At 45.0% G+C, this 25927-nt stretch overlaps 1 protein-coding gene across 2 annotated transcripts in view; it reads right to left on the reverse strand.

Moving 5' to 3' along the window:
* Positions 1 to 2292: 2292 nt before the first annotated feature.
* The window catches only part of CMBL (carboxymethylenebutenolidase homolog), a 391570-nt gene continuing 367935 nt past the window's right edge, over positions 2293 to 25927 (reverse strand). For both annotated transcript variants that reach the window (XM_069613746.1, XM_069613747.1), the window contains one exon: positions 2293 to 2676. In XM_069613746.1, the coding sequence (XP_069469847.1) occupies positions 2497 to 2676 (180 nt within the window). In that variant the 3' untranslated portion in view covers positions 2293 to 2496. The remainder of the gene's footprint in view (positions 2677 to 25927) is intronic.

A 25927-nucleotide genomic window follows, 5' to 3' on the forward strand; every position in this document is an offset into this window, starting at 1 on the left:
TGGAATGGTTGACAAAAGCGTGCAAAATATATGACATGGAAAGCCTCAAGGCCCTCTTACAAGAATCACACACACATATCAACATTGAGTGGCTGCAATTCATGGAATACTACTGCCGGCACGTGAAGAGAGGCCTTTCACAAGGTTGACATTCACACAGCCCACAACCCTGGCACACTACTCAGCTCCAGGATGTACCGCCAAGACACCTTGACATCCAGCCCGTCAGACCTGTGACAACTACCACCCGATCCAAATGAGAAAGTCTAGTTCTTGGCACAGCACCCAACGGCCCCATCAGGAGGGAGGGAAAGGAGAAGGGAGGGGTAAGGGAGGGAATATTGAACTTGAGCCGATATATGTTGCATGATTGATTGTGTACCACGGTTCTCATGTTACCTAGGAATTATTGTTTCAAGGGACATGCTCCCATGTGATCTGTTTAAAATACGGTGCTGTACCGCATTCCAGAAGAAAGACCTAATAAAAACATATTTTCAAAAAAAGAAATATGACGCTTTTCACCATCCAATCAGCTGGCACGTAAGATGTCTGCAGACATCACGCCACCCCCTGATTGGTCCAGGGGGGGTATCTGTAGACCGAACAGGGAAGTGAGTCTGCGGACCGAACCCAGATATCACACATTTTTGTGCACCTACTTTTTGGTTGATTTATAAAAAAAAAAAACACTGGATGGATTTACACCACATTTAGAAAAGCACGCTTTCTGGACCAAGCCGCCACTCCTGCCGCAAATTTGGTGAAAATGCATTCAGCGGTTTGGGCTGTAGGCATCAGCAAAAAAAATGTCCATCATGTGTGAGGATTTCTACAAACTTTGGGACCCCCCTGTAACTTTGCCCCCACCCGCCTGGATGAAACTGCACCAAACTTCACAGAAACGTTCAGAGGGGGCCATATACTTTTTCAAAGTATCATGAGGATTCGTCCAGGGGGGGTAAAGTAATAAGCTTCCCAAAAAGTTCTCTTCCTATGGGTTGAGCAACTTAGCCATAACCACACGGCCACTACCACAGGCCCTTTAATACATGTCATACATTTATATATAATAAACGTAAATATAGAAATAAGCATGTTCATTGAATTCGGTTGGATTCCCAAATCCATCCTCCCAGCCTCGCCCTTTTTACTGCCCTGAAATTGTAAAGCTCATGTATCCTATTTATGAGCAGTGCATAGGGCCCAAGTCTCTTGGAGGCATATATTTTAAATTCGTGTATCTATTTTTATCCTTTGATCTCACCTCGGAAGATATTTTTGAAGGCATATAGGTTACATATTATGTTGGACTATGTAATGCTATAATGTCTTCGGAAAAAACTAAAATTGCCTTGCCCCAAGCACTGTAGGGTATGTTTGTGCTTTTGGTGGCTTACTTCGGGGACGGCAAGGATGGCCCTTGAGGAAAGCTCAGAAAACGAATCAGTATTGCCTTAACAAGTGATTATGGGGTTCTGGATACTTTGCAGCTAGTTTTTCTCATGCATTGTTGCATACATAATACAAGTTTATTGATAACTGTACCTCCTCAAAAGAAAGATCTATTCATTAACTTAGCGTAAAACCCCCTTTTTGCGGCAGTCTGATACAGGTACTTTATTGTTTTTTTTTTAGCATGGTTATTTTTCTTTGGCCGTAACTATGATGATTATGTTCTTGTCTTTGAAAATGTACGTGGACATCACATATTGATAGCTGGTTGTGATAAATGTATATTTTTAGATATTGGTTATGTTACCGTGTACATAGACTGCATTAAGTGCTGCTACCTTTTTGGCAGTTGGTGCTGAAATACAGTTGAAGTGACGTGAAGTGAAGTCATCATCAATACTACATGCCACGCACCATGAACTATTCATGAGTAGCTCCCACATTTTCGTCACTAAGACTGCCATGAAACATGTTTTTGTTACATAGGCATCTCTACTACACCTCTTCCCTGACCACCCACATTATCACACCATGCTTACACAAATGCTATGGACACATTTGATCATGGGTTCCTACTGGAGAACTTGTACAATGAACGATTGACGCATGCATTGTTGTCAGTGCTTTGCCCATTCATATGGAACTTGTAAACCTGCCCTTCCTCTGGGAGGTATATTGGTTATTCAGTAGCTATTCAGTAGCAACGAAGACAAAGGTTTGCGCTTCACACACTAAACTGGGTGCTAATCACTGCTGAGACTGTACGCCCATAGTATAAGCTGTGATTCTGTAAAAATCATTCATTAGAACACGGAAATCAGTTTCAAGAAAGCAATATTGAGTCACGTGAATTGATTTTATTCTATTTGTAAAGCATGTCTAGCTGCGAACAGGGGCACCAAAGTGCTGTTGCATTTTATTTTGAGTATGCCATATTATACATATAGTCTACAATATTGCCTTCTCAGACATAATTATTGCTCTTCATGCAAGATCTCCAAAGCACATTAATCATCTGACATTTGAATCTTCCGTTGTTAATTAGATGTATTTATTCAACCAGTTGATCATACGTTTCCTCGCATCCACAATGCATGCTTTATCCTCCGGCTTCACATCTTCTCTCTTGCGATGAACAAATCCATGGGTCTGTCCAGGATAGACTTGGACTTCATAATCAACTTTACACTTTTCCTTAAGATTGTGTTCCAATACAGTGACCTAGAAACAAACAAAAAGATGCTCTCAGTGCTTTGGCTGGTCACTTACACGGATTTGGTGTCAGTCAATAACGATCATTTTCTGCCTGAAGTGAATTAATGACTTGTATGTAAAACATGAACAAATTGATTTAAATACAATCTTAAAACCTCTCATTAGTTTGGGCTATTAGGTGTCAATAAAATGAAACTATTGCATTAAAGTACAGATGGCAAGGAATGTCATATGAGGAGGGAAACACAGTCTCTGGGTGTTGTTGGGTTATGTGCCCACTGTGTTAAATCCAATAGAGTTATCATGGATTCCCTGGTGGTAATCTCCTCCCATGTGGCCAGGTGATGGCAGCTGCTACCTGATCCTGACCCTAGGGGCGGCTACGTGAGGGAGGATCACATGGGAGGAGACAACTACCGGGGAGATGTCATGACTTCATTCGATGAGACATGGTATCCCCATTTGCCCATGTAGAAGACCCCTTGATACCCAAAACCCTCATGGCTTGTTGCCATGTATCTGTTCCCACCTTTAGGGAAAGTAAACCATCTTTGTCCCAACATCATCCAGACCAACCTTCAATTGCTAAGCGTGCTTGTTGTTAGTAGTAGAAGATATGCAGGACCTGTAAAAATTGTCAGCACACCAGCGGGGAGAAGACATGGCTTCTGCAGCAGAAGCGGACAGAGGCACGAACTGGCGTGCAGAGGCTGGAAGCACAAGCCGGTATGCAGAAGCTGGGGGTGTGAGCCAGTGTGGCGGAGCGTGGAAGCTCTACAACAGAAGAGGACCGAGAGAGGTGGGCCAAGGAGATGCTGTGAACCGCGAGAAGGACCCTGGGCATATGGCCACCAGGAAAAGCAGCGTGGTCCTTACTGGGAGCCGGAGAGAAGTCAGCGTGCAGGAGCAGAGTAACAGAGGAAGCTGGAGGAATGGCAGAGCTGCCCAGACAACGGGGAAAGCAGCAGAGAAAGACCAAAGACACCACAGAGAGCTGGTGAGTATGCCAGTTCAGAGTGAGGACTCCAGGGCATTTTTGGCAACCGCACCAAAGAGACTTTGAATTCTATATAGATACAGAAAGTGAATAATTTCAAGAATCGTTTGTGAAAGTCACAAAGTGTAATACTTCAAGAATTGTTCATAGAAGAGAAAGGGCAGAGTGCCAACCCAAACCCCCCCAAAAAGGGAATGAAATTATGATATGATATGGCATTTATAACGTGCCTATACACAAGTGTTTCAAGGTGCGACGAGGCAAGGGAGGAGTAACAGAGGAAAGACAGAGACAACGATCTTACTAGGCCAGGTGACATTGAGATTGCGTAAGTGCAGGGGAGGGGGTAAGGGAAATGTGTGAGGGGGAAGGGTGGGAGCGGGCACTGCAAAACATAGGATCAACAGTAAAAAATACAAATAAAATAAATAAAACAATAGGTTAAAGTGCAGCCAGCTAGTGGCAAGTTCAGGGGTAAGTGCAAACATCAAGTGTCAAGAGCTGGTAGGGGACTGTAGGGATACAGAAACAGCCCCCAAGTGCAGGGGTTGCCTGGGAGGCAGTGCAGGTGTGCAAGTGGTAGGGGAGGGGACCTGGGTCAGAGATCAGTGGGCAGCCAAGTGAACCAGTGCAGTTTCATTCAGGAGTTCAGCAGGGCAGAAGAGGAGAGAAAGCAGAAGCAAAGAGGAAGGTCTTGAGGTGCTTCCCAAACTGGATATGGTTCTCCTCAAGTTTCAGGGAGGCAAGGAGGCTGTTCCAGAGGGAGGCCCCAGCCGAAGATAAAGATCTACCACCAACTCGTTGCTCGGAGAAGCGAATGACCCTGAGGGAGTTGGAGGCGGATGAGCGAAGAACTCGAGAAGGAAAATATTTAGGAAGAGAGAGTTGAAGGTATTGAGGCCCCAGAAGGCCTTGTGGACAATGCAGAGGGTTTTGAACTGAATCCTCACAGCCACTGGGAGCCAGTGCAGAGATTTCAGTCCTGGAGAGATATGATCCCTTGGCTTGAGGCCAAGGACAAATCTTGCAGTCCTGTTCTGGATGAGCTGCGAGGGCGGAGAGTAGAACCAGAGCTCTGGAGACAGTGAGGTTCTGGGTGAAGTAGAGGAAAGGAAATTGACTGAGAACAAGTTGATATACCCAGCCAAGAAGGGTATATGCTACTTGGTTATAAGAGGAAAGTACAAGAAGAGAACTCCTGGCAAGCATACACCAGGCAGTTGTGAGTGCAAGAGAAACCCTGGCAGGAGAGTATGCCAGTAAACTGCAAGTATTTAACAAGTCCTGGCAGGAGAGTATTCCAAGAAGTTGTGAGGGCCGGAGAGGGAGAGTCCTGGCAGCAGAGTATACCAGGCACATTGCAAACCTATGAGAAAAAACAAGATAAGGCAAAATGTATTGAACAAAGAAGGACATTTTTAGTTAAACAAGGAACATTTGTTAAAAACGAATTTCTGAGGTTAAACAGGAATATTGTGGGCCAAGAAAAGATACAAAGAACTGTTAGTCCAAGAGACATTGAAACACCGTTGCAGAATCCAGGGAAAGGAGCCCCCTTCTGGGACAAATCCCTTTTCATTCTGGAGAACATTTACTATACAGTTGTGCTATTTCTTTTATGAACACTTTTTCAAACATCAGGTTAAAGACATTTCCCTTGTCACTTTATCATTTTGTTTATAGTGTGTCAGAATATAATGCTTGGGCACAAGGTTGGTGTCACACGGGCCTGCAGGTAGAGATGTGTTCACAAACCCAAAGGGAGAAAAGTACACAAGAATCAGGAGTATAAGGAGTCCTGCAGACAAGAAAGGATAGGTAACAGAGGCAGTGAACAGAAAGGGGCAGGGAGTACAAGTAAAACAAACACATTAGGTTCCCTTTGGGGGTGTACGCAGAATGGGGGAAGATTTTCCCACAGAACCAGGGAAACTCCAGCCTTCTGAGCAGGTTACTATTACAGGGCACCACTCTAAATGCTCCTGGAAAGGAGCAACAGCAGTGGGTGTCTGTGGCTGGACCCTAAGGCACGAACAAGGTTAACAATACTCAGAAGACTGAAGCTTGTACGGGTCCAGCAGGAACTGAACAATGACTGCGTCCTGAAACAGGAACCAGCACACCGTTAAAAATTACACAAGGTACAATACTGAAACGCGACAAAGGAAAGGGGCAGAGATTGCCTACTGGAAACCTAGCAGCCAAACACTGAACAAAGGAATTACACAAGGCACAAGTGAAGACAAGAACTGTAACAGAAATATCCAGGGGGAAAAGGAAGTCCAAGTGAGCAAGGTTCAGGACAGAGAACGGGAAAGAAAGAAGAAAAGCAAGAAAACTAGAATCTAAGTGCAGAGGTAAGGATACTGGAAACTGTAGACTGGTAACAAGGAACAGTAACTCTGGACTGGAAGAACAAGAGTAGGACTGCAGAGAGAAAACAAGGAAACTGTAGCTCTGAAGTGGGTTAACAAGGGCCGGACTCAAGACTGATAACAAGGAAACTGTAGCTCTGAAGTGGGATAACACGGTCAGGATGGAAGACTGATAACAAGTAAACTGTAGCTCTGAAGTTGGGTATCACAGCAGGACTGAAGACTTATAACAAGGAAACTGTAGCTCTGAAGTGCGATAACAAGGGTAGACTGAAGACTGATAACAAGGAAACTGCAGGTAGGGAACAAGATAATTAGTGTTAGAGAGCAAGTGGCTGTAGACAGGGGATATAGGACTGCAAGCAGGAGAGCTGGGCTGCAGTATAGGAAGCACAGGGGTGCATTGAAAAAAGCAGGGGTGTGAAACCAGAGTAGCAGGGCTGCAAGGCAGGGAGCACAGGGCTCTGGAAGAGGAGCAGATTCTGGAAACAACAGGACACAGCAGAAATCCAAGGATCAAGGCAACAAAGGGCTGGAAGCGCGCTCAATGCAAGAGACCTGTGCTCCTGTATGCAGCTGCTTAAATACTCAGCTGCCCTCTGCTGAATCAGGCTAATTAGCAGCACCTGGAGCAGCACACCTGAAGGTAATTGGCCTCCTCCCTCTCGGGTCCTGGGAAAGTGAAAGCTGCACTGATCTCTAAGGCTTCTGGGGATTGTAGTTGTAAGAATAACCAGGGAATGGGAACTGCTGCAAGGTACATTATGGGACATGTAGTTTGTGAAATTAAATTACAAAAATTCCACATTCTTGCAAACGGTAAGTAAAGAGAAATATATGAATAGGTATTGTCCAGGATGTATTATGGAGATGAATGAGTCCCAAATAGTCTACGATGGGTGCCAATTGGTGCGCAAGTGGCACAGTCATGACAGATGGCTTAATTTCTGACATCCTGACACTGACAGTTCCTTAGTTTTTGGTCTATCCCTGCACTAACTCCTCTTAGTGCAGGGATAGAGATTAATTTTCCCAACCCAATTAATTTAATAAGTCTTTTAACAAAAACATGACAACTTTGTGTCCCGCTTTCATTTCTGACTCCTCACATCACCCATTGACTGCGCATGGCCGTGCTGATCCCTATGGCCATTCCCACAGATTCTCGCCTCTCCCCCCAAAAAACCTCCTCATGGGAACTCTTTGGGCCCTCTTTAATCAAGCCTTACCATCAAACTTTGCACTTCAAACCAGTCTTCGGAGAGTTAATGATGTGTGGGGTGAAATAGCCCTGAATACCATAACTAAAGGCTGGAGTCAGTATGAGGGCTCCCCATAATGAAAGGCCTACTGTGAATCCACCTTGAAGTAAGGCTCTGCAATGCCTAAATGAAAAGGATCAAATTTAGGCATCAAAGCCTGGAGATGCCTGAAACTGTTCCTTGCAACACCTGAGGGAAAGACTGCGGGAAACGTTTGCAAAAGGTCTGGTAAAGCTGAGACCATCTTGGCCAAAATGGCAGCATCCAGCGTGTAAATATAACGACCAGATTGTGTTCAAGTTTGCACTGCAGAATGGAGTTTTGTACTTTGACCAAAATCATTGCCTTCAAAATCCATGTTTCCTTTTCAGTTAAAGACATGCTCCTCACAATGTGGGCCGTACTGTCAACATAAGAGTTTGGTTCCTGTCATGTTGGGAACCTGATCTGGGTTAAACTGCTGCAGTCTATTGATTGTCTTTTCCACGTCTGATACTACAAATGACATTTCAATGTTGCCTTTACGTAACACTTTATAAAACAAGATGTGCATCGAAGCCTTGAAAAGTGTAATTATGTTGCCCACATGTAATCATTGTATGCAGCAAACAGCGTTGCCATGATATTTCAATATATTAATGGAGTGCATTTCCAGAGTTCATGTCAAATTAAAATGCAAGCTCAAGTGGCAATTTCAGATGAGAAGGAAAGGTTAAGCGAATTGCTTGCCAGTAAGTTTCAATTTCCCCCACAAGTGAAACCAGTTCTTCAAAGCCCTGTTGCCACGGAGATGAGCTGAGGAATTCTCTGGATCCCCATGTTTTATGACCAAAAGCACTTAAGTCCACCATTAAATTTGCCTTTGCTGGCAACTAGCCCTTTGAAGCTCGTACAGCACCCCTCTTAATGTCACAACCACACATGGCAGAGGGTGGGCAGGTTTATGGAGGGAGTTTATTTCCTTTTGTGTAAAATTGTGAGACATGCTTTTCATCGTGTGGATTTCTGGAAATCTGGTGGCCCGAAAATGATTTTGGTGACACCAATATACCAAAAGTTATGCTAAAAAAATGTATTGTGACCCCTGCATAACTGTGACAATCATATAAATCTGAGAAAGTGTGTAACAGACGATAAACATCCCACCCATGAATATAGTTGGGAAGGAAATCAGGAAAAAACGTAACTTTGCCATAGAATAAACTACAAACTTCTTGGTAGGATCATTTGATTCACAAAAAATATATAGTGTCGGAAAATGCTGTCATATGTGGCATAATATGATGAGAAAGGGCAGTTGTGATAATGTGAGATTTCCATGTGCAAAATCCAGATCCAACCCTTGTCCCAGTCATATGATATGATACGATGTGATATTTTATTTATATTGCGCTCATACCCAGGTGTTTCAGAGCGCGACCAGGCAAAGGGAGGGAGACAGGGGGAGAACAAACACAACAATCTTACTAGGCCCAGTGACATTGAGAACGCGCAATTGCATGGGGAAGGGAAAAGGGGGAAGTGCACATGGTTGGGGGAGAAATTGGAAAGTGCAGAGCATAAGAGAGGACAAGATAAATAATAAGTAAATAAATAAATACAGTGATCAAAAACACTGGTAGTACAGCCTGTGAGGGCCAAGTGCAAGGTTAGTCAGATAGGGAGTATCTGATCAGTGCAGATAAAGATTGGGGGGGCTGTATGGGTACATATACAGGCCCCAGTGCAAGGGGTGGCCAAGGGGCAGTGCAGGAGGATGGCAGGATGAGTAGGTACCCGGTCCCGATGGGCAGAGGGTGGTCAGGTGCAGCATTGGTGAGACATAAAGCAGATCAGCAGGGGAGAAGAGTGGCAAAGGCAGAGGCAAAGAGGAAGGTCTTTGGGAGCTTCTGGAACCGTAGATGGTACGCCTCAAGTTTCAAGGTGGCAGGTAGGCAGTTCCAGAGGGAGGCTCCCACATGTAACAAAGCTCTACCACCAGCTTGTTTCTTTGAAAAACGACTGACCCTGAGGGAGTTGGAGGTATAGGAACGAAGGACTCTAGAGGGGAGGTATTTACAGAAGGATAGTTAAAGGGAATTTGGACCCAGGCCCCAGAAAGCCTTGTGTACAATGCAAAGGGTTTTACATTTAATCCGTGCAACCACAGGGAGCCAATGAAGGGATTTCAGAGCTGGAGAGATACGATCCCAGGGCTTGAGGCCAAGGACAAATCTCGCAGTTCTGTTCTGGATTAGTTGTAAAGGGCAGAGAGTGGAGGCAGATAGATTTAGAAAGAGGCTGTTGCGGTAGTCCAACCTAGAGCGAATCAGAGCTTGGGAGACAAGGAGCTTCTGAGGGAAGGAGAAGAAAGGAAGAGTGCCTTTAAGGAGGTGTAGTAAGAAGTTAGACTTTTTGGAGACATCAGAGATGTGTGCGGAGAAGGAAGGTGTGGAGTCAAAGATGACCCCAAGGTTATTAGCTTCGCTGGTAGGGGCAGGAGGAGGGCCAAGGGAGGCCAGCCAGAGGGGGAGGGGAAAGGATGGAGGGGGTGTACCATGATGTATGAGGTATACTCCCCTGGTTTCTCAAATCACTCCCCCATTCTCTGGACCCATCACCCGGCAGATGGGTGGGAACCTCTGAAAATTGTCCAATCAATTCTTTGAGCAGGATTACATATCAGTGATGTCATTTGGCTTATAAATAGGTCACTCCACCTCAAATGAGGGACTCTCCTTGAAAATCTCGAGCTGTGCAGCTGCCACAATTTGGAACCATCTTTGCAGAATTGGGCCTAATCTAGGAGCAAAAGCCAGGACCTGGAGTAGGACCTTTCTGGAGGACAGAGAGAGTCCTTGACAGACCCCCTTGATGGTCCCTGCAGTGAAGCCTTGGTGGCCCTTGAAGTCCATCAAGCCTTTTTCTTGTAAGTATAGACGCCCCCAGCAATAGATTCAATAAACCATATATACTTCAGCATTGTCATAGAAATTCCCCCATGGTAAACCCCCTCTCTTCTTTGTTTGTGTAATTCAGTCATTTTTCCCATGGAAATATTTCATTTATTTGTGCATTGTAGTAGTTCTTCCCATTGAAAACCCTTTGTTTGCCCGTGCCATTCTGTCATTTACTATTGAAGAGCCTTCTGTCATTTGAGTAAATCCCTAGCATATTTTGTTCAGTAAATCAATAAATGTCCCCATTATTTCACGGGACTGAGAAAGTTAACATTCAAAATTAACTCTCTCTCTCTTCCCTGTGTCTTGCGGGTCATTAGAAGTATACATTGTTCCCCAAAAAGTTATTTCATTAAGAGCTAAAAAAAAATATATTCTTCTGTGTGTTTTGTGTGTTTTAAAAACAAATACCCATTTACATTTGTCCTATTAAAAGCCAAACATTGTTCCCATTGTGAGTAATCTCTTTGACCAAAGCCTACCTGTTAGTTGCCCTTGTCATTTTCACTGAATACCGTGGTTCCTGTGTGCCTTCCTCATTGTTGAAAGCGTGCCTGTCATTTTCAGCCCCAGCAAAATGTGTGTGATTTACATTTTCATTTTTCTAAAGATTTCTTTTGCCCTTTGAAAAATTGTTTTTCCTATAGTATTCCCCTTCCGCTATCATATTCTGAGCACTGATTTTATATTGCATTTCCTTTGTTTTTCATTGTTTGGAGTGTGTCTGTCATTCCCAGCACCAGCAAAAACTAGTGTGATTTCCATTTTCGTTTTTCAAAAATGTTCACTTCACCTGTTTAAGCCAGTTTTTCCTAGTTTATTTCACTTCCCCTACTGTACCCGGATCACAGATTGCAAATTGCATTGCTTTTTATTTTGGATTTTTTTTCTTCATGTTTTGCCTGTATTAAAATCAAATGTCCTATGTATGCTAGCTAGTCGGTTTTGAAGTCCTATCTGACTTCTAGTGTAAGCAGCCCGAAGTACCCTTGTGTGCTATCCCATAGCAGTAGTGTTAAATCATTGAGAATCCATTTTTCATGGTACTTCAAAACTAAATGTCCCCCCCTCTTTACTGGTTCCCCATCTTGTGTCTGTGGGCACCACCCCAAAACCGATTTGTTCATTGTATCCTTACCCCGCCACTACCTTCCACTGAAAGGGATTCAATCCAATAGTTGTTTGGGGGTGGAGTGTCGCAGGGTGAGTGCTTAACCTTCCTGCAATCATTTGAGTTGAATTATTTTGTCTTGCTTTTCATAGAACCAAATAGGAATAGCATCTCAGTGTCTCTTAACATGGTTACTTTCTGGAAGCCTGTGCATTTGTGTTGCCACATCAATAGTGGCTGCTGTAATCTATTTGTTCTGATTTGATATTAAAATAATAAATTAATAAAGTATTCTTTGACAACACACCAGCCTGGTTCCTGGTCTATTGTGACAAAGGGTGCTGTGGGAGGTTGGGTGCGAGACGTGCTGGAGGCCTCGTTAAAAAAAAGAATTTTGTTGTAATCATAAAAAGCGTTATATTGTGTGCCACCTTTATTTGCAAGGGAAGAGATCCCCGACTTGCTGGTGCTGCATAATATATCGTGACAGCTGTAATCAAAGTTGTAAACCCGCTACTGGTGTAATAAATATGTCTTACCAGGCCTGCCTTCAGCCACCCAATTTGTAAGAACTCTGCATGTTCTTCACTGACGTCCAGTCAAAAACAAGCATTGGCAAAGCCAAGGGTTTTGGCTTGTATATAAGTATTATGCTTTTGTCAGGCACTGCTATTAGATGCCCAGGTACTCGCACCATTTTGCACCTGCTACCATCAATGGCCAGTTAATACCACTACTGCTGGGCAAGTGCCTTTCCCATGCCTCCACAAAAGCCCAAACTGTTGGCATTGCCAATACTTGTTTTACCTTGTGCTCTCTTCTTCTACAAAAGTATACCCCTGAAACAATAAAAACGGTTTCATACATCGAGCTCCACTCCATAGTCAGAAGATGGCTATCAAAACATCTAATTTCTCGCAAGTGTCAAATACATCGATATTAAAATATCTAGTAAATAAAACCTTTTACAAAATAGTTATGGTTACTCTAACACAAACTAAACTCTACAAACAGTGGAAATAACAAAGTTAAGGTACAAATACCTAGGACATACCACTACAAATTACCATATAGCAGAGGCGTAGACAGGGTAGGGCCTGAGGGGCAAGGCCCACCCAAAACCTGTAAATGCCCACTCAGCAGCACTGTGTGGGTATTTACAGATATTTTTGTCAGTGCAGTGGCCCCAACTACATTAGCATCAGGCCCCATTTGCTAGACAATCCTGGCTACGCCTCTGCCACATAGCTCTACAAATGCAACCATAAAACTCAAACTAAAAACTCTCACTCTTTACCACTATCAATCCAACCTTAACACTCATTTAAATTATTGTTTGGAAGTATCCAGCCTAATACTTGAAGTGCGTGTTAAGGTCAGACTTGCAGTGGAATGGAGACTGGGTTTATAGTTGGAGTTTTATGGTTCAATTTGTAGACATATGCAGTCCTTTCTAGTGGTACGGAGAGATCGTTTTGGTGCGTGCTATGTGTTTGTACCTTAACTTTGTTATTTTCACTGTTTGTAGACTTTACCTTTCGTTACAGTAAACTTAACTGTGTTGCAAACAGGTTTCTTTTACTAGACAATTTCCAAGGTCTTTTAGGGAGAATGGCGCAGTGTTTGGATGTTTAGTGTATGCATATGGTGAATAGGTTTATTACAATATGATTAAGAGTTTGGCTTAACAGTGTTTGCTGTAATAGCGCATGTAGTAAGACTATGTGGCATAACCGTGTCTTGTGTGATGTTTGTGTACATGCTTGTTTTGTAAATATTAACACTTTGTATATGAGATGTACATTAATGTGTGTGTAGCAAAGGCATCTGCAACCTTTGGCTGTCCAGATGTTTTGGACTACAGTTCCCGTTAGCCCTAGCAGTCACGGTCAATGTCTATGGCTAATGGAAGTTGTAGTCAATAACATCGGGAGAGCAACAGGCTGGAGACCCCTGAACTGCATTTTGTATCAATATGGAGTATGATTGTATTACGGTACAAGATAACACTGTATGGCATTACAGGCCAGGGCATAAAACTATATGCTGTAACTGTGTGTCGCTTCATGTACGTGTACATGTTAATTTTGTACATGTCTAGTATTTGTATAAAGATGCACATGTACTTTGGTGACTAGCAGTTTTACAGAATTAATATGCATGGTTTGTACACGTTGGTCTACAGTGGCTATGCATGTCTGTATGTGTTTGTCTGAGTCTGCGTATATGAACGTAATTTAGGAATTGTATATTTGAAAGTGTGAGACCATGATATGTTTGCTGTTTTTTAGGCAGTATGGCGTATAGTTTACGGCTGTTTATGGTAAATGAGTGTACAAGGTAAAAGCGTATGCCATAAAAGTGGATTTGTATATGTATTTCTATTTATTTTAATTTATAAAGCACTTTCACCAATGCACTGGATAAGAAAACCTGAAAAACAGTACATAATCAATCATAAATGAAAAGGATAATGAGACAGCAGATTAACAGACATCAGTTGTTACGTATGGTGGACGGAAGATGATATTTAAGATGAGAGCGAAATAAAGTGATAAACAAATAGACAGAGCAAGTGAATTCCAGTGCTTGGGTGAAAGAAGAGAAAAGAGTGAAAACGCGATGAAGCACAGGGTGGTTTGGTACAACGAAAACGTGCTGAGATTGGGCAAGAAGGGGATGAAAAGCCCTAGAAATGGATATGCGGGAAGAAAGGTAGAGAGGAGCAAAACTATACGCACACTTAGACAATGGAAGGATGTGAAAAAGAAGATGGGCGGCGAAAGAGACAAAGGAGAAAGAAAGAAGAGATGGAGAGATTAAATAGTGCGCAGTGAGCAAGAAGAGGAGACCGATTATAGACTTGTGGATGGAGCAAAGCGGGTTGAGGTGAGAGGCAGTTGCACCAAGGAGGAGAGAGGAGCAGTAGTCAAGATGTGAAAACAATGAGAAACACTATACAGAGTTTAGTGGCCGCGAAAGGAGGGTATGGGCATAGAGGCAGCTTTCGATGGAAGATGGTACCGAGAGCGGTATGGAGCAGGAGCTCCTATTGTACTGTACGGTAGTGTGCCGGTACATCATTTGAGCCCTCCAGATCTTCAGTGTTGGAGGCCTGTGATAGCCATTTAAGGGTTTGGTGGGAATATTATTCCCATCCCGGTGGAGAGACCGGAGTTTTAGGTGTCGTGGTAGATACAGCTCGACGTATCATTTTGAGGGACACTGGGGTACGGATCACGGAAAGGAACTGACAGCGCTCGTAGGATTGTCAACACTATGTTCGTTTATGACATGAGGCAGTAACTGCATGCCAAGTTGCATTTGAGCTGCCATGAAGCCACTTTTATTAATGTCGGTAATTTCGGTACATAATCTGTGTTTAAGGGAGGTAGTGATTTTGGGTTGCTGGGCCCTTGGGTTGCCTTAAGGTGTTTAGGATTACTATGTCCCTGGGAATCCGCTGTTATGCCATTCGTCCATGCATTTCAGGTTTGAATATACTGGGACTGCCCAATGTGTGTAGTTTTACCGGATTCTACGATTCTATGATTCGTACAAGGCATTGACGGTGGATTGTTATCCCTTTGAGCTACCTCGAGTTGCTTCTGATTGTTCCACCCTGGGACACCTGTTTTTAAAAAATAAAAATAAACACTTTTATTGTTTTTCAAACAGACAAACAAAAAAAACACAGACAGACTGATATTCACTGTGACATTGCAAGCATCTAAGCACACATAATTTCCATAAATGTTATGGTCCATCGTCATCTCTAGTCCTTTAAGGCCTCATCTCATCTAACACAGTTTACTCCGCCATAACCCCTTCCTATCTTGTACCCTGTGTTGCATCACACATTTGGCCCTGAGGTTCCGCATCTTAGGTCCCCTTTTCAGAGTGTGCATCATCACCAGAGGTAAACATTGTCTGTGTCAGCGCATTCCAGGCTTCTATTCCCATAATCCTCTCATGCATCCCCTTCTGCAGCGCTCTGTGCCATACTACAGTCTCGGCCAATGACCAGCGTTTCAAATACGCCCACCAAGCTTCAATCCTAGGACCCTCAGCTGATTTCCAGGCCATTGCAATTCCAACAAACAAAATTCTGGGGGCCACAATTGCATCTGGATCCCTCCCATGGTCACCCTCTCTGTCACCTCCTGGCAGAAGCTTGTAATCACTGGACATGTCCAGAACATGTGCATCATATCCGCTCCCTCCTGGGCACACCTTGGCCAGGCCTGGTCACTGTTCTTGTGCATGCGTGCCATCCTATGTGGCGTCAGGTACACCCTGTGCGTCACATATAATTGTGTTAGTTTAAATCTAGAGTTCCTGGAGGCACACCAGTATATAAAAACACCCTTCTCCATTCCACATCCGTAGACTCTCACCAGATCCAATGCCCAGCTCCTGCATGCCGCTAGCTCCAGTGCGTCGTGGCTATTCAATAACAAAATTCTGGGGGCCACAATTGCATCTGGATGCCTCCCATGGTCACCCTCTCTGTCACCTCCTGGCAGAAGCTTGTAATCACTGGTCATGTCCAGAACATGTGCATCATATCCGCTCCCTCCTGGGCACACCTTGGCCAGGCCTGGTCACTGTTCTTGTGCATGGGCGCCATCCTATGTGGCGTCAGGTACACCCTGTGCGTCACATATAATTGTGTTAGTTTAAATCTACCGTTCCTGGAGGCACACCAGTATATAAAAACACCCTTCTCCATTCCACATCCGTAGACTCTCACCAGATCCAATGCCCAGCTCCTGCGTGCCGCTAGCTCCAGTGCGTCGTGGCTATTCAATAACAAATCATACAATCTGGAGACCATGTGGTCCCCTTACGACACATCGTACATATTATCTAGTGCTGTGTTGATCTCCGGTCCCTCCATTACGTCTGGCCACCTCTTGTCCATTCTTCTGACCATGCCCAAGTATACCAAGAACTGACCCTTGTGTATAACATATTCGCTAACGATGGTCGGGAATTCTATCATCTTGTCATCTCTAAAAAGGTCGTCCACCATAGCTATTCCTTTACTTTCCCAGTGTCTTCTAAACTGCTTCATGGCGCCCTGTTGAACCCCAATTATCCCCGGCAAGGGGACAAACATGGAGCAAGGGTCAGGGGTCCCCAAGAGTTTCCAGGCCCTACGCCACAAATATTTACCAATTTCAACAGTTTATAGGGTCTTGGTAGCACCACTCCCTCTGCCCAGAGCACCTCCTTCAGGAAGTAGTGCCCCAACATTGGCTGCAGCAGCAGGGTGTCTTGCGAGGCCTCATCACCCAGCCAATTCACCCCAAACTGCAGTTGTCCTGCTAAGTAATACAACTCAAAGTGGGGAACCCTTATTCAGCCACCACTACAGCCCCTCTGCAATGTACGTAAAGCAATTCTGTTCCTCCCTGCCCCCCACAAAAATTCCTGGCCCAGCGTATCCAACCGCAGAAACAATCCTCCAGGTATATTATAAGGTATAGTAGTAAAATGATATAGGAGGCGCGGAAGTACAACCATCTTCAACAGCGCTGTCCTTCGCGGCACCCCAAGGGGCAGCCTTTTCCAAAACCTAATTTATTTATTTATTTTGACATTTGTAAAGTGCACTGAACGCTTGGCGCTGGGCATGGAGTTGATTACACCATCTAAAGCCTTCTGCATATTATTTATATGTGAAGAGGCAGGGTCATGCCACACATTAATGCCCAGGTATCGGAAGGTGTGAACTGTCCACCGCAGGCTCAAATTTGGTAGAAGCTCCATAGTAAGTCCTATGAGCCCCACCAGTGGCAATAAACTAGATTTCTCCCTGTTAAGCCTGATGCCTGGAAACATGGTGAGATGATCAATGACATCTAGTAGTTGCAATAAATTGACCTCAGGTTGGTTTATGTACAACATATCATCTGCGTACAGACACACCAGATTTTCCACCCCATCTATCACGATTCCTGCCTCTGCAAACTTCGCTCTAAGGAAAACTGCCAGTGGCTCCAATGCCAGGATAAACACCATCGGTGACAGCGGGCAGCCCTGCCTGGTACCCTTATGCACTTCCCATACCTCAGCCGGTTTTCACCCTTGCCCTAGGTGCAGTGTAATTCAATTTTACCCATCGTAGAAAGTTGTCACCAATTCCAAGCCACTCAAGTGTCCCCAGAAGCCAGTTCCATCGGACCGAATCAAAGGCCTTGACTCCGTCCAAGGAGGCCACCACGTAATCATCTCTCAAGTGGTTCGGACTGTCTATCACATGGTGTAGTCTCTGCATGTTCCATGCTGTTCAGCGGCCCGGGACATAACCGGTTTGATCCGTATGAATTACACCTCCTATCACCATTTTAAGTCTGTTTGCCAATACGCCGTTAAGACCTTACAATCCTGGTTGACCACAGAGTGGCCTATATGATGCACAATTCTGTGGGGGCTTCCCTGGCTTAAGTATGGACACGATAGTGGATTCCCTTTGGCTGCTGGGTAACTCATATGCTTCTGCAAAGACTTCCAGAAGAAGAAGTTTCGGCGCCAGTACATCTATGCATGCCTTATAAAATTCCCCAGGGAATCCATCCGGCCCCGGGGTTTTGGCAGTTGGGAGTTCTGCTATTACTGCACTAATTTCATCTAGTGTCAGCACAGCATCTAGCATAGCCACTCGCTCTCCAATGGAGGTAGGTCTATTTGGGCTAGAGCTTCACTAATATCGTTGTCATCTTCTGTGATATCTCTCGAGTACAAAGATTCATAGAATCTCGAGAATAACTAATTTATCCCGCTCTGGATCCTGACGATGGTCCCGTTTTCATCTGCAATGGCATTAATCATATCCCTTGGTTCTTCCTGTGTACATAAGCATGCAAGCAAATGCCGAGGTTTATCACCCTCTGTGTGTAATCTCTGGGTATACTTCGCAAAGTCTAGTCTGCCCAACCTTTCTCATTCCACAATACATTTTTGTCGCAGTCCGAGCAACTTCATCGACCCGTCTTTTGTTCCCTCTGCAGTGCCCCCCTCCCGCACTATATCATTCTCAATGTCCTCTAGAGCCTGCAATATATCCTTCATAAGGCCGCCCATTTTCCTGATTGCCGCCACCCATATGGCTACCTTAAAGGAGTGCCAAAGGGTTCTTGTCCTCTCTACACTACCCGTGTTGGTGTCAAAATACTCCTCAGTCCTGTCCCCTATATATTACTTAAAGTCATCATCGAGTAGGGCCTCTGCCCTTAGGCCCAAAGTGGGTATCAGGGGTCTCTGCATGGTCTCCTGCCATACTGCAATCAACGGGGCATGGTCTGAGAGGACCTTAGCCTTGTAAACTATGTCCACAAACTGACACAGAGTTTCCATTCCAGTAAAAATGTAATCGATACGTCTATGTACCCCATGAGGGGCCGAGAAATGTGAATAACCTTGTGCCTCTCCATGCCTTTCTCTCCAAACGTCTAGCAATCATACATTTCGTAAAAGGGAACCGAGAGCTTTAGCCGGTTGTGCAGGCTTCCTTTGTTTCGTATTTGACCTGTCCAAGCTGGAGTTAAGGATGCAATTGAAGCCCCCCCCATACCCATGCAGATCCCCTGTATTTGGACAGCGTATTTGGACAGCCTGGAGAAGAAAGACTTAAAAAATGCTGTGGCGTAATGATTCGGGGCATATGTGTTCACAAAGCATTGTTCTCTATTTTCCAACAGCCCATAAACCATAGCCATTCTGCCCTCATCATCTTTTTGAATTCCAGTAACTGGAAGGGAACACAGGGGGCGATTCAAATGAGAACTCACCTGGCATATGCCGAAAATGGCAATCTGTACAATTTACCACCCCATTTCCTAACTATCGTAGCTTGTCTATCAGCTGTTGGGTGTATTTGCTACAACAACGCAACCCGTATTCCTATTCTTATCAGTTGTGCATGTACTTGCAGTCTCTTAACATAATTATTGTTATAATTATAGCCCGGGCTACTTTCTTCCCATCGCCCCGCCAGCCGGTTTTCTAACTCACCTCCCTCAGGTTGCCTTCCCGCCAATAGGAGTCGGGCCACTTCCATCTGCCACCCTGGTCTGTGAGCTGTCTGCCCCAAAACTGCCCTTATCCACATTTCGCCCACCAATATCACATTGATCACAATTTAGCCCATCAACTAACAACACAGTCCCCCTTGGCCAAACACCTAGTTAAACCTGCCCTCCCACTCCTCAACCCCAAACAACCATAAAACAACCCAGAAACTTCCCCTCAATCCAAAATAGCAGCCAAGCAGCGATTTGCCTGCTCAGGTTCAGCCACCTCTCCTGTACCCGCTTCCCAAATTCCGGGTCATGTGCAGCATCTCAATGCCTTAAAACTGCCATCTTGAATTAAAAGTGGGGTATGTGGCAATTGCTTCCAGGAGCGGCCTTCTGGGCACCTGTTTGTCTTCCCGGTGTTCCAGTTCCGTATGCCCCTGCATTACTTTCCTCATATCACTAACCCTGTGCCACCAAACTATGGTTTGTTGTTGCGTTTGCTATGGAGCTTCGGTATCCCCTGCGCGTCCATCCAGGAGTGTGCCTCCACGGTGTTGTCAAAAAAGTGTGACCTTCCCTTGTGCAGGACCTTCAATTCGGCTGGATAAATCAGTATGTATCGCAGGTTTGCTCGTTGTAGTCGTTCTTTGGTTGTCCCGGACATTGCTCTACGCCATTGAGCTAGTACAGTATGTTCAGGATATATCGCCAGCTCTGAAGACCCCCTGGTGATAGTCCCTCCTTCTCTAGAAAAGGCAAGAATGTTTTCCCTGTCCTTGTAGTTCATGATCTTTGCTATTATTGGGCTCGGGATGGGGGGGACAGAGCAGCGGGCACTGCTATTAATAAATCCCTATGTTAGTGTGCCCGGGCCCACCTCCTGCAGAAGCATGTTCTCGACAGACTGTGGGGTCTCTGCCTTCTTCTCCTTCCGGGAGTCCAAGTTTTCTGACATTATTCCTCCATGCCCTCCCCTCTGCATAGTGCTCTAAGATCTTCACTTGTGCAAGTACATACTCTACTTGGGTTTGAGTGGTAGCAATGTTATTCGTGTTGTCTTGCACTCCCAATTTCGCAGTACCCAAACGGTCCGCCAGGGCACGCACATCCTGGCCCAGTAAACTGACGTCTACTATGAACATCAATTTTGTACTCCAATGCTGTCTTTAAGGCTGCAATTGCTGCCAAGATAGGGCCTTCGGTGTCACCTGCGATGATGCAGCCATTTCCTTCGGGTTTCCCTGCTGCGTTATGTTGTCCTCCTCGTGCATCTGCCTGGCCTTCCCTTTACGGCACTTGTCGGGCATCTGGAGTATATGCCTGAGTTAGATCAATGGTATTGTTACAACTACTTGACACTCGTACGTCACTCTTACATCACCCCAGTCCAATTTGCAAGATAAGCACTCCTCAATCTTTCCTCAGGCATCGCACCTTCTCTGTTTGGGTGGCCACCTTCCCATGGTGTTATGCGCTCACCTGGCATCATCCTGAGATTGCATGTACAGGATGCACCCTTTGGCCGCCTGGGTTAGCTCGTATGCCTTTCCTCCTATCTCTCTCTTCATCCCCAAGAGACAAGTGTCAACCCTTCCCTCTTGTAGGTAGTGCACCGATGTTCCTTCTTGCTGCTCCAGTTTACTGTTCCACTCCCTCTCGCACCTTGCGCAGATCTTGATCCACGCTCACTTCCCTAACGCCGTCCGAGCTTTTGACCCCCTCACCGGTTTACATAATCCTGCCAGTGCACATTGCCTTTAAGTCGCTCTCATAGCATTCACATATGTCAAGCTGCTGTATCCCAAACTCTTCCCATGCACCTCCAATGGGCTGCACTGAATTGCTGCAGTTTTGCCTCTGTCACAAGTGCCCAGCACCACATTTCTCCTCCCTCCCTCGGTGCCCTGTGTGTCCCACCAACTTCTTTTTTCCAGCAATACAGTCAGCTTGCGCCCATGAAGACTCGCGGTTTCTTCGCACGCCTGTCAAAGTGAGTCTTCATTGGCATCAAAATGTCAATATTTGTCAAATTATTGCATTCTATGACCCTCGTACCATCCGTTCTCCCTCTTCCACCGATCCACATGTAAGGTTGTGCCAAGCAGTAGATGTACTCATTTATTGACTTTGTCCGTAAACTATTTTTGAACAATTGAGTACTGGTTCAAAAAACGTGGACTCCCTCTTCACCACTATAGTATTATCTCCATAGTGCGAAAGGTTGTATATATCTGGGGTTCAGGGCAAGCCAATACAGTATCCTCCTATCTGGCACTACTCTGTACTTCTAGTCCTGGGCGTTGGCCTGCTCCCGGGCCTGCCCACTGTGTCCGGGTGCTCACCGCTCACAAGGGGAGGTCCCCAGCCACCTCGCCTGGTGGGCCACTGGGGTCTGCGGGCCGTGTCCCCTGGTCCTCGAGGGACGCTTGCCGTGCCCCGACAGTAGGTCTACTCCCTGGTAGGGTCCCCCCTGCAGCACCAACCAGCTTCCATGGGTGACCGTGCCTCCGGCCTCACTGTCTGGGCCCCTACAGAAGCAGGGGTGAATGACATCGCCCAATCTCTGTCACCAAGACACTCCCGCTCCGTTCTGAGGTAGCCACTCAAAGCCTCTCTGTTGCACTTCTCCCCACCTCTGGCTCGATTCAGCTCTCCGTCGGTACAACCGATGCAGGGCGAGGAGCATCCCGCTTCTTGGTCATCAGGTCCCCGCCTCACAAGCAGCTCACCAAGGCACAGCGGCCAGCATTTTGGATATTATCGTCTCGGCTTGCCACCGTCCCATTCCACTCCAATCACCAGGATCCAGCATCAGCGTACGTGCAGCGCTGTTCTACAGTGTCAGACACCCTTTTCTTGCAAACTGGTAGGAAATCGGGCACTTTGAACTATCTTTATTGAAGGATCATGCGGGAGTTTCTCAGATAGCCGCCCTGACTGCATGGCTGTTATCCACGCCCCCTCCTGGAGTACCTGTTTTTGTACCTGTTTTAGCTTTTTTGCTAATGTACTCTAGGCTCCAAACTGACTGGAATTGTTCTATGTCATTCTCCAGGTTCAACACCATCTGAGGTTGTGACTGCGGGCTGTCTGGCCTTTGAGTTGCCTTGGATTCATATTTATTGCGGAAACTTGCCTTTGGTATCTGCCTGTTTTTGTAGGTTTTATATTTATTGTGAACTATTCTCAATTGTTATTTGATTGGCGTGGGCTCAACAATCAAAATTTAGTAAGGGGAATATTTACATATCTTAATAAGCTCATATGGACAGTCAGAATTACTGACTGTGCTGATTTCTCAATTGTTTCCTGATTTGCCGCCTGCAGAATTATACATTGATTTTGTCACTATGTTTTACTTACTTTGTGTGCATTTTTTTCTTTGCTTTGCTTGTCACAACTTGTACCATGGCTGTGGAGGCGTTGAGTAGTGCTGACAGGGACTTCATAACCCAGGATTAAGAATGGCTGGTCGTGCTCTCATATTTAGCACCTGGCACGTAAGCGACGTCGTATCGCTGATGGTTTTGCCGGTTTGTGTCTGGGCGCAAGGGAAAAGGGCACTTGCTGTCTCCTTTTCCGAGAGCCATCTCCGTTACTGGGAGGTGTGGTATTTCCCCACTTGTGGTCCTAATTAATTTTTCGGTTTGTAAATATGGGGCACGATTCTGCCTTAGAGGCTAACCTTTCCCTCTTATCTGCTAAGTTTAAGCTAAATAAACAGATACTCCCGAGGCTTTGGCTGAGGTCTATAATTCTGCATTGATCTATTTTTTGACAAGAAACTCCAGCCAACATTACTAAGGGACACACAGACATGTAAGGGATTCCAATGGACAGATGATTGGGAGGATAAGATCTTGCTGTATACTGATGACCTGCTACTATATCTAGCTGATCCTGTAACCTCCTGTCCAGTAGTAACACACATGCTGGGAAAATATGAATCTTTCAGCGGTCTGAGGGTAAACTGGTCGAAATCTATACTATACCCCATCAAAGGGATAGAAGACGCAATTCCGCACAACTGCCCTTTTCGTATAGAAAGAAGTCATTTTCGATACCTGGGAGTGCAGATCACAACAAACCTAAATTAATATGTAGCCAGAAACCTCCATCCAATCGTAGACAGGTTTACAGAAGATGTCAAACACTGGATTGCCATGCTGTTAACCCTATTAGGGAGAGCTGCACTATTCAAGATGCTGACCTTACCATGATTCCTGTACGTCCTTCAAAACGCCCCACTACACATCCACACACAAATTCCATAAGATAGACAGAACCCTTAGGAAGCTCCTGTGGAGCAATGGAAGCCCGAGACTAGCACTCCCCACCTTACAGAAGTCCATTTGGTAAGGGGGGATTGGCCTACCATGCCTGCAAACATTCTACTGGGCAAGCCAAATGGCAGTAATAAATGATATGCTGCATGGAAACACAGTGTTACCTCACATCAGACCTGATACCAGAAGTGGAGGGAGGAAACCCCACTGGAGTCCCTGTATCAGAAAACGAACATAAACACCCCGAGAACCATGTCGTCCCACTGAGAGAGTATCTGGGCAGAGACACACAAACACATCAACTGGGAGCGGTAAATCACCACAGCGCAACCGCTATGGGGAAACAAGAACCTATCTGAGATAGATAACCTCCCAAAATGGCAAAGTTGGAAAGAAGCGGAGATAACAAAAGTGGGTGACATGATCACAGAAGGGAAATGCACACCCTTCAATGACCTAGCTGTCAGATTTAACCTCCCCGACACAGAACGTTATTGGCATGCCCAGCTAAATCATGCACTGCAGCGTCACCTCCCCGACCTAAGTAATATGGTAGAATGCACCCCCATAGAGAGAAACCTAGTGCTGGACCGAATAGATGACAAAATCACCTCAGTAATGTACAATGCCATCACATCTTTTGCCACATCCGAATTAACTGGTCTGAAGTCTAAATGGGAAAGAGATGTGGGAGTGATCCTCCCGGAAGACTGGATAGAAATCCTGATGTACCCATGGGAGACGGCCATATCTTCCATACTTTGCCTCATACAGCTCAGAATATTACATAGAATATACTATCCAAGAGTGGCACTCAATCGTTGGGGCAGAATTGCAGACCCTAACTGCCTACGCTGCCACCAGGAGGAGGGCACCTTCTTTCATATAATGTGGGACTGCTCACACATAACACAAAATTGGCAACAATGCTGTGACACACTATCGCGGATTCTGGGTTGCAATGTGCCTAGGGATCCTAAACTAATGCTCTTGGGTGTGGGAGATGAAGGATCAATGTCTCGCTATGATAAATTGCTGTTCTCGACCACCACAATACTGATAAAACGCAACATTGCCAAACTGTGGGGATCCAATATAACTCCGGAACATGCACAATGGCTCAATGATGTGGATTTATGCATAGCAATGGAAAAGCGAGTATATACAGCCAGAGGGTGCCTGGAGAAAGCTAGTAAGATCTGGGGGAAATGGGAGAATGCCTGCTGTTCTGCTGTACACTGTATACTATGTACTATATACCATATATGAACTATTGCAAAGTTGAGGAATTGTAATGCTGCTATTACTGTGTGTATTGGAACCCGGGACCCAAGGACTGTTTGAATGTTGAGGTGGATTGACTCTGTTAGAGTCAATGTTTATCTGTAATGTGTCTCGAAAAAAACAATAAAAATGTGATATCAAAAAAAAACTCCAGCCAACAAAAATGGTGGCTTGTGGAGCTGGCTACACTCAAAAAAGCTAAATGGCTGAAAGAAAGAGCCTTGTAAAAAACGAATTGTCTTGATGACTAATGTGCCTTGAAATCTTTAGCAGCTGAATATAAAAATGCTATTTGTCATGCTAAAAAAAGAGCATTATAACTCTCGCATTTCATTGGCAAAAAACAATATGCCGGAGCATTTTTCCATCTTATGCTAACTAAAACGCCCTATAGAATCAGGAGAATACAATCTTCTCCCCTGACACTCAAGACTGTATTAGAGTTCAAGATCATTTAAAAAATAAGATCCAAAAGGTTAGAGAAAAAATAATTTCTACTAAACCAGCAGAGCACCTTGTTAATATTATATGATATGATTTGATTGGTTATTTATAACGCGCTTAATACCCAGAGGTTTCTAAGCCAAAACCGGGGATCGAACCTATGTTGCTCCGTGTCGTCTTTCTTCCAAGGCGAGCACGTTGCCCCTGAGCTATCCTCCCGAGACAACTGAGCGCTCACAGGAACCTGAGTCAATCCTCCTGATGAGAATCCATTTGCCTTTAAACACATTGTGGTGCAGGATATGCTCTCTACCCTTAGAAGCATGCACCCTTTCACTGTTATGAATGATGCTTGTCTGGCCAAGATTGTTCTTAAATTTCCAGAAATGTTTGCCCTTTTTCTGACTCGTTTTACTAACACTACCTTCCTGCACTGCTTAGTGCCAGAGATCATTATACACGTCAAAGATAGACTGCTTATATAAAAAACCTGGCCTTGATTCATCTGACCGAATGGCTATCGGCCTATAACAAG

This window comes from Ambystoma mexicanum, chromosome 5p, assembly GCF_040938575.1.
Source record: "Ambystoma mexicanum isolate Mex_15411 chromosome 5p, UKY_AmexF1_1, whole genome shotgun sequence".
NCBI classification, from domain to species: domain Eukaryota; kingdom Metazoa; phylum Chordata; class Amphibia; order Caudata; family Ambystomatidae; genus Ambystoma; species Ambystoma mexicanum.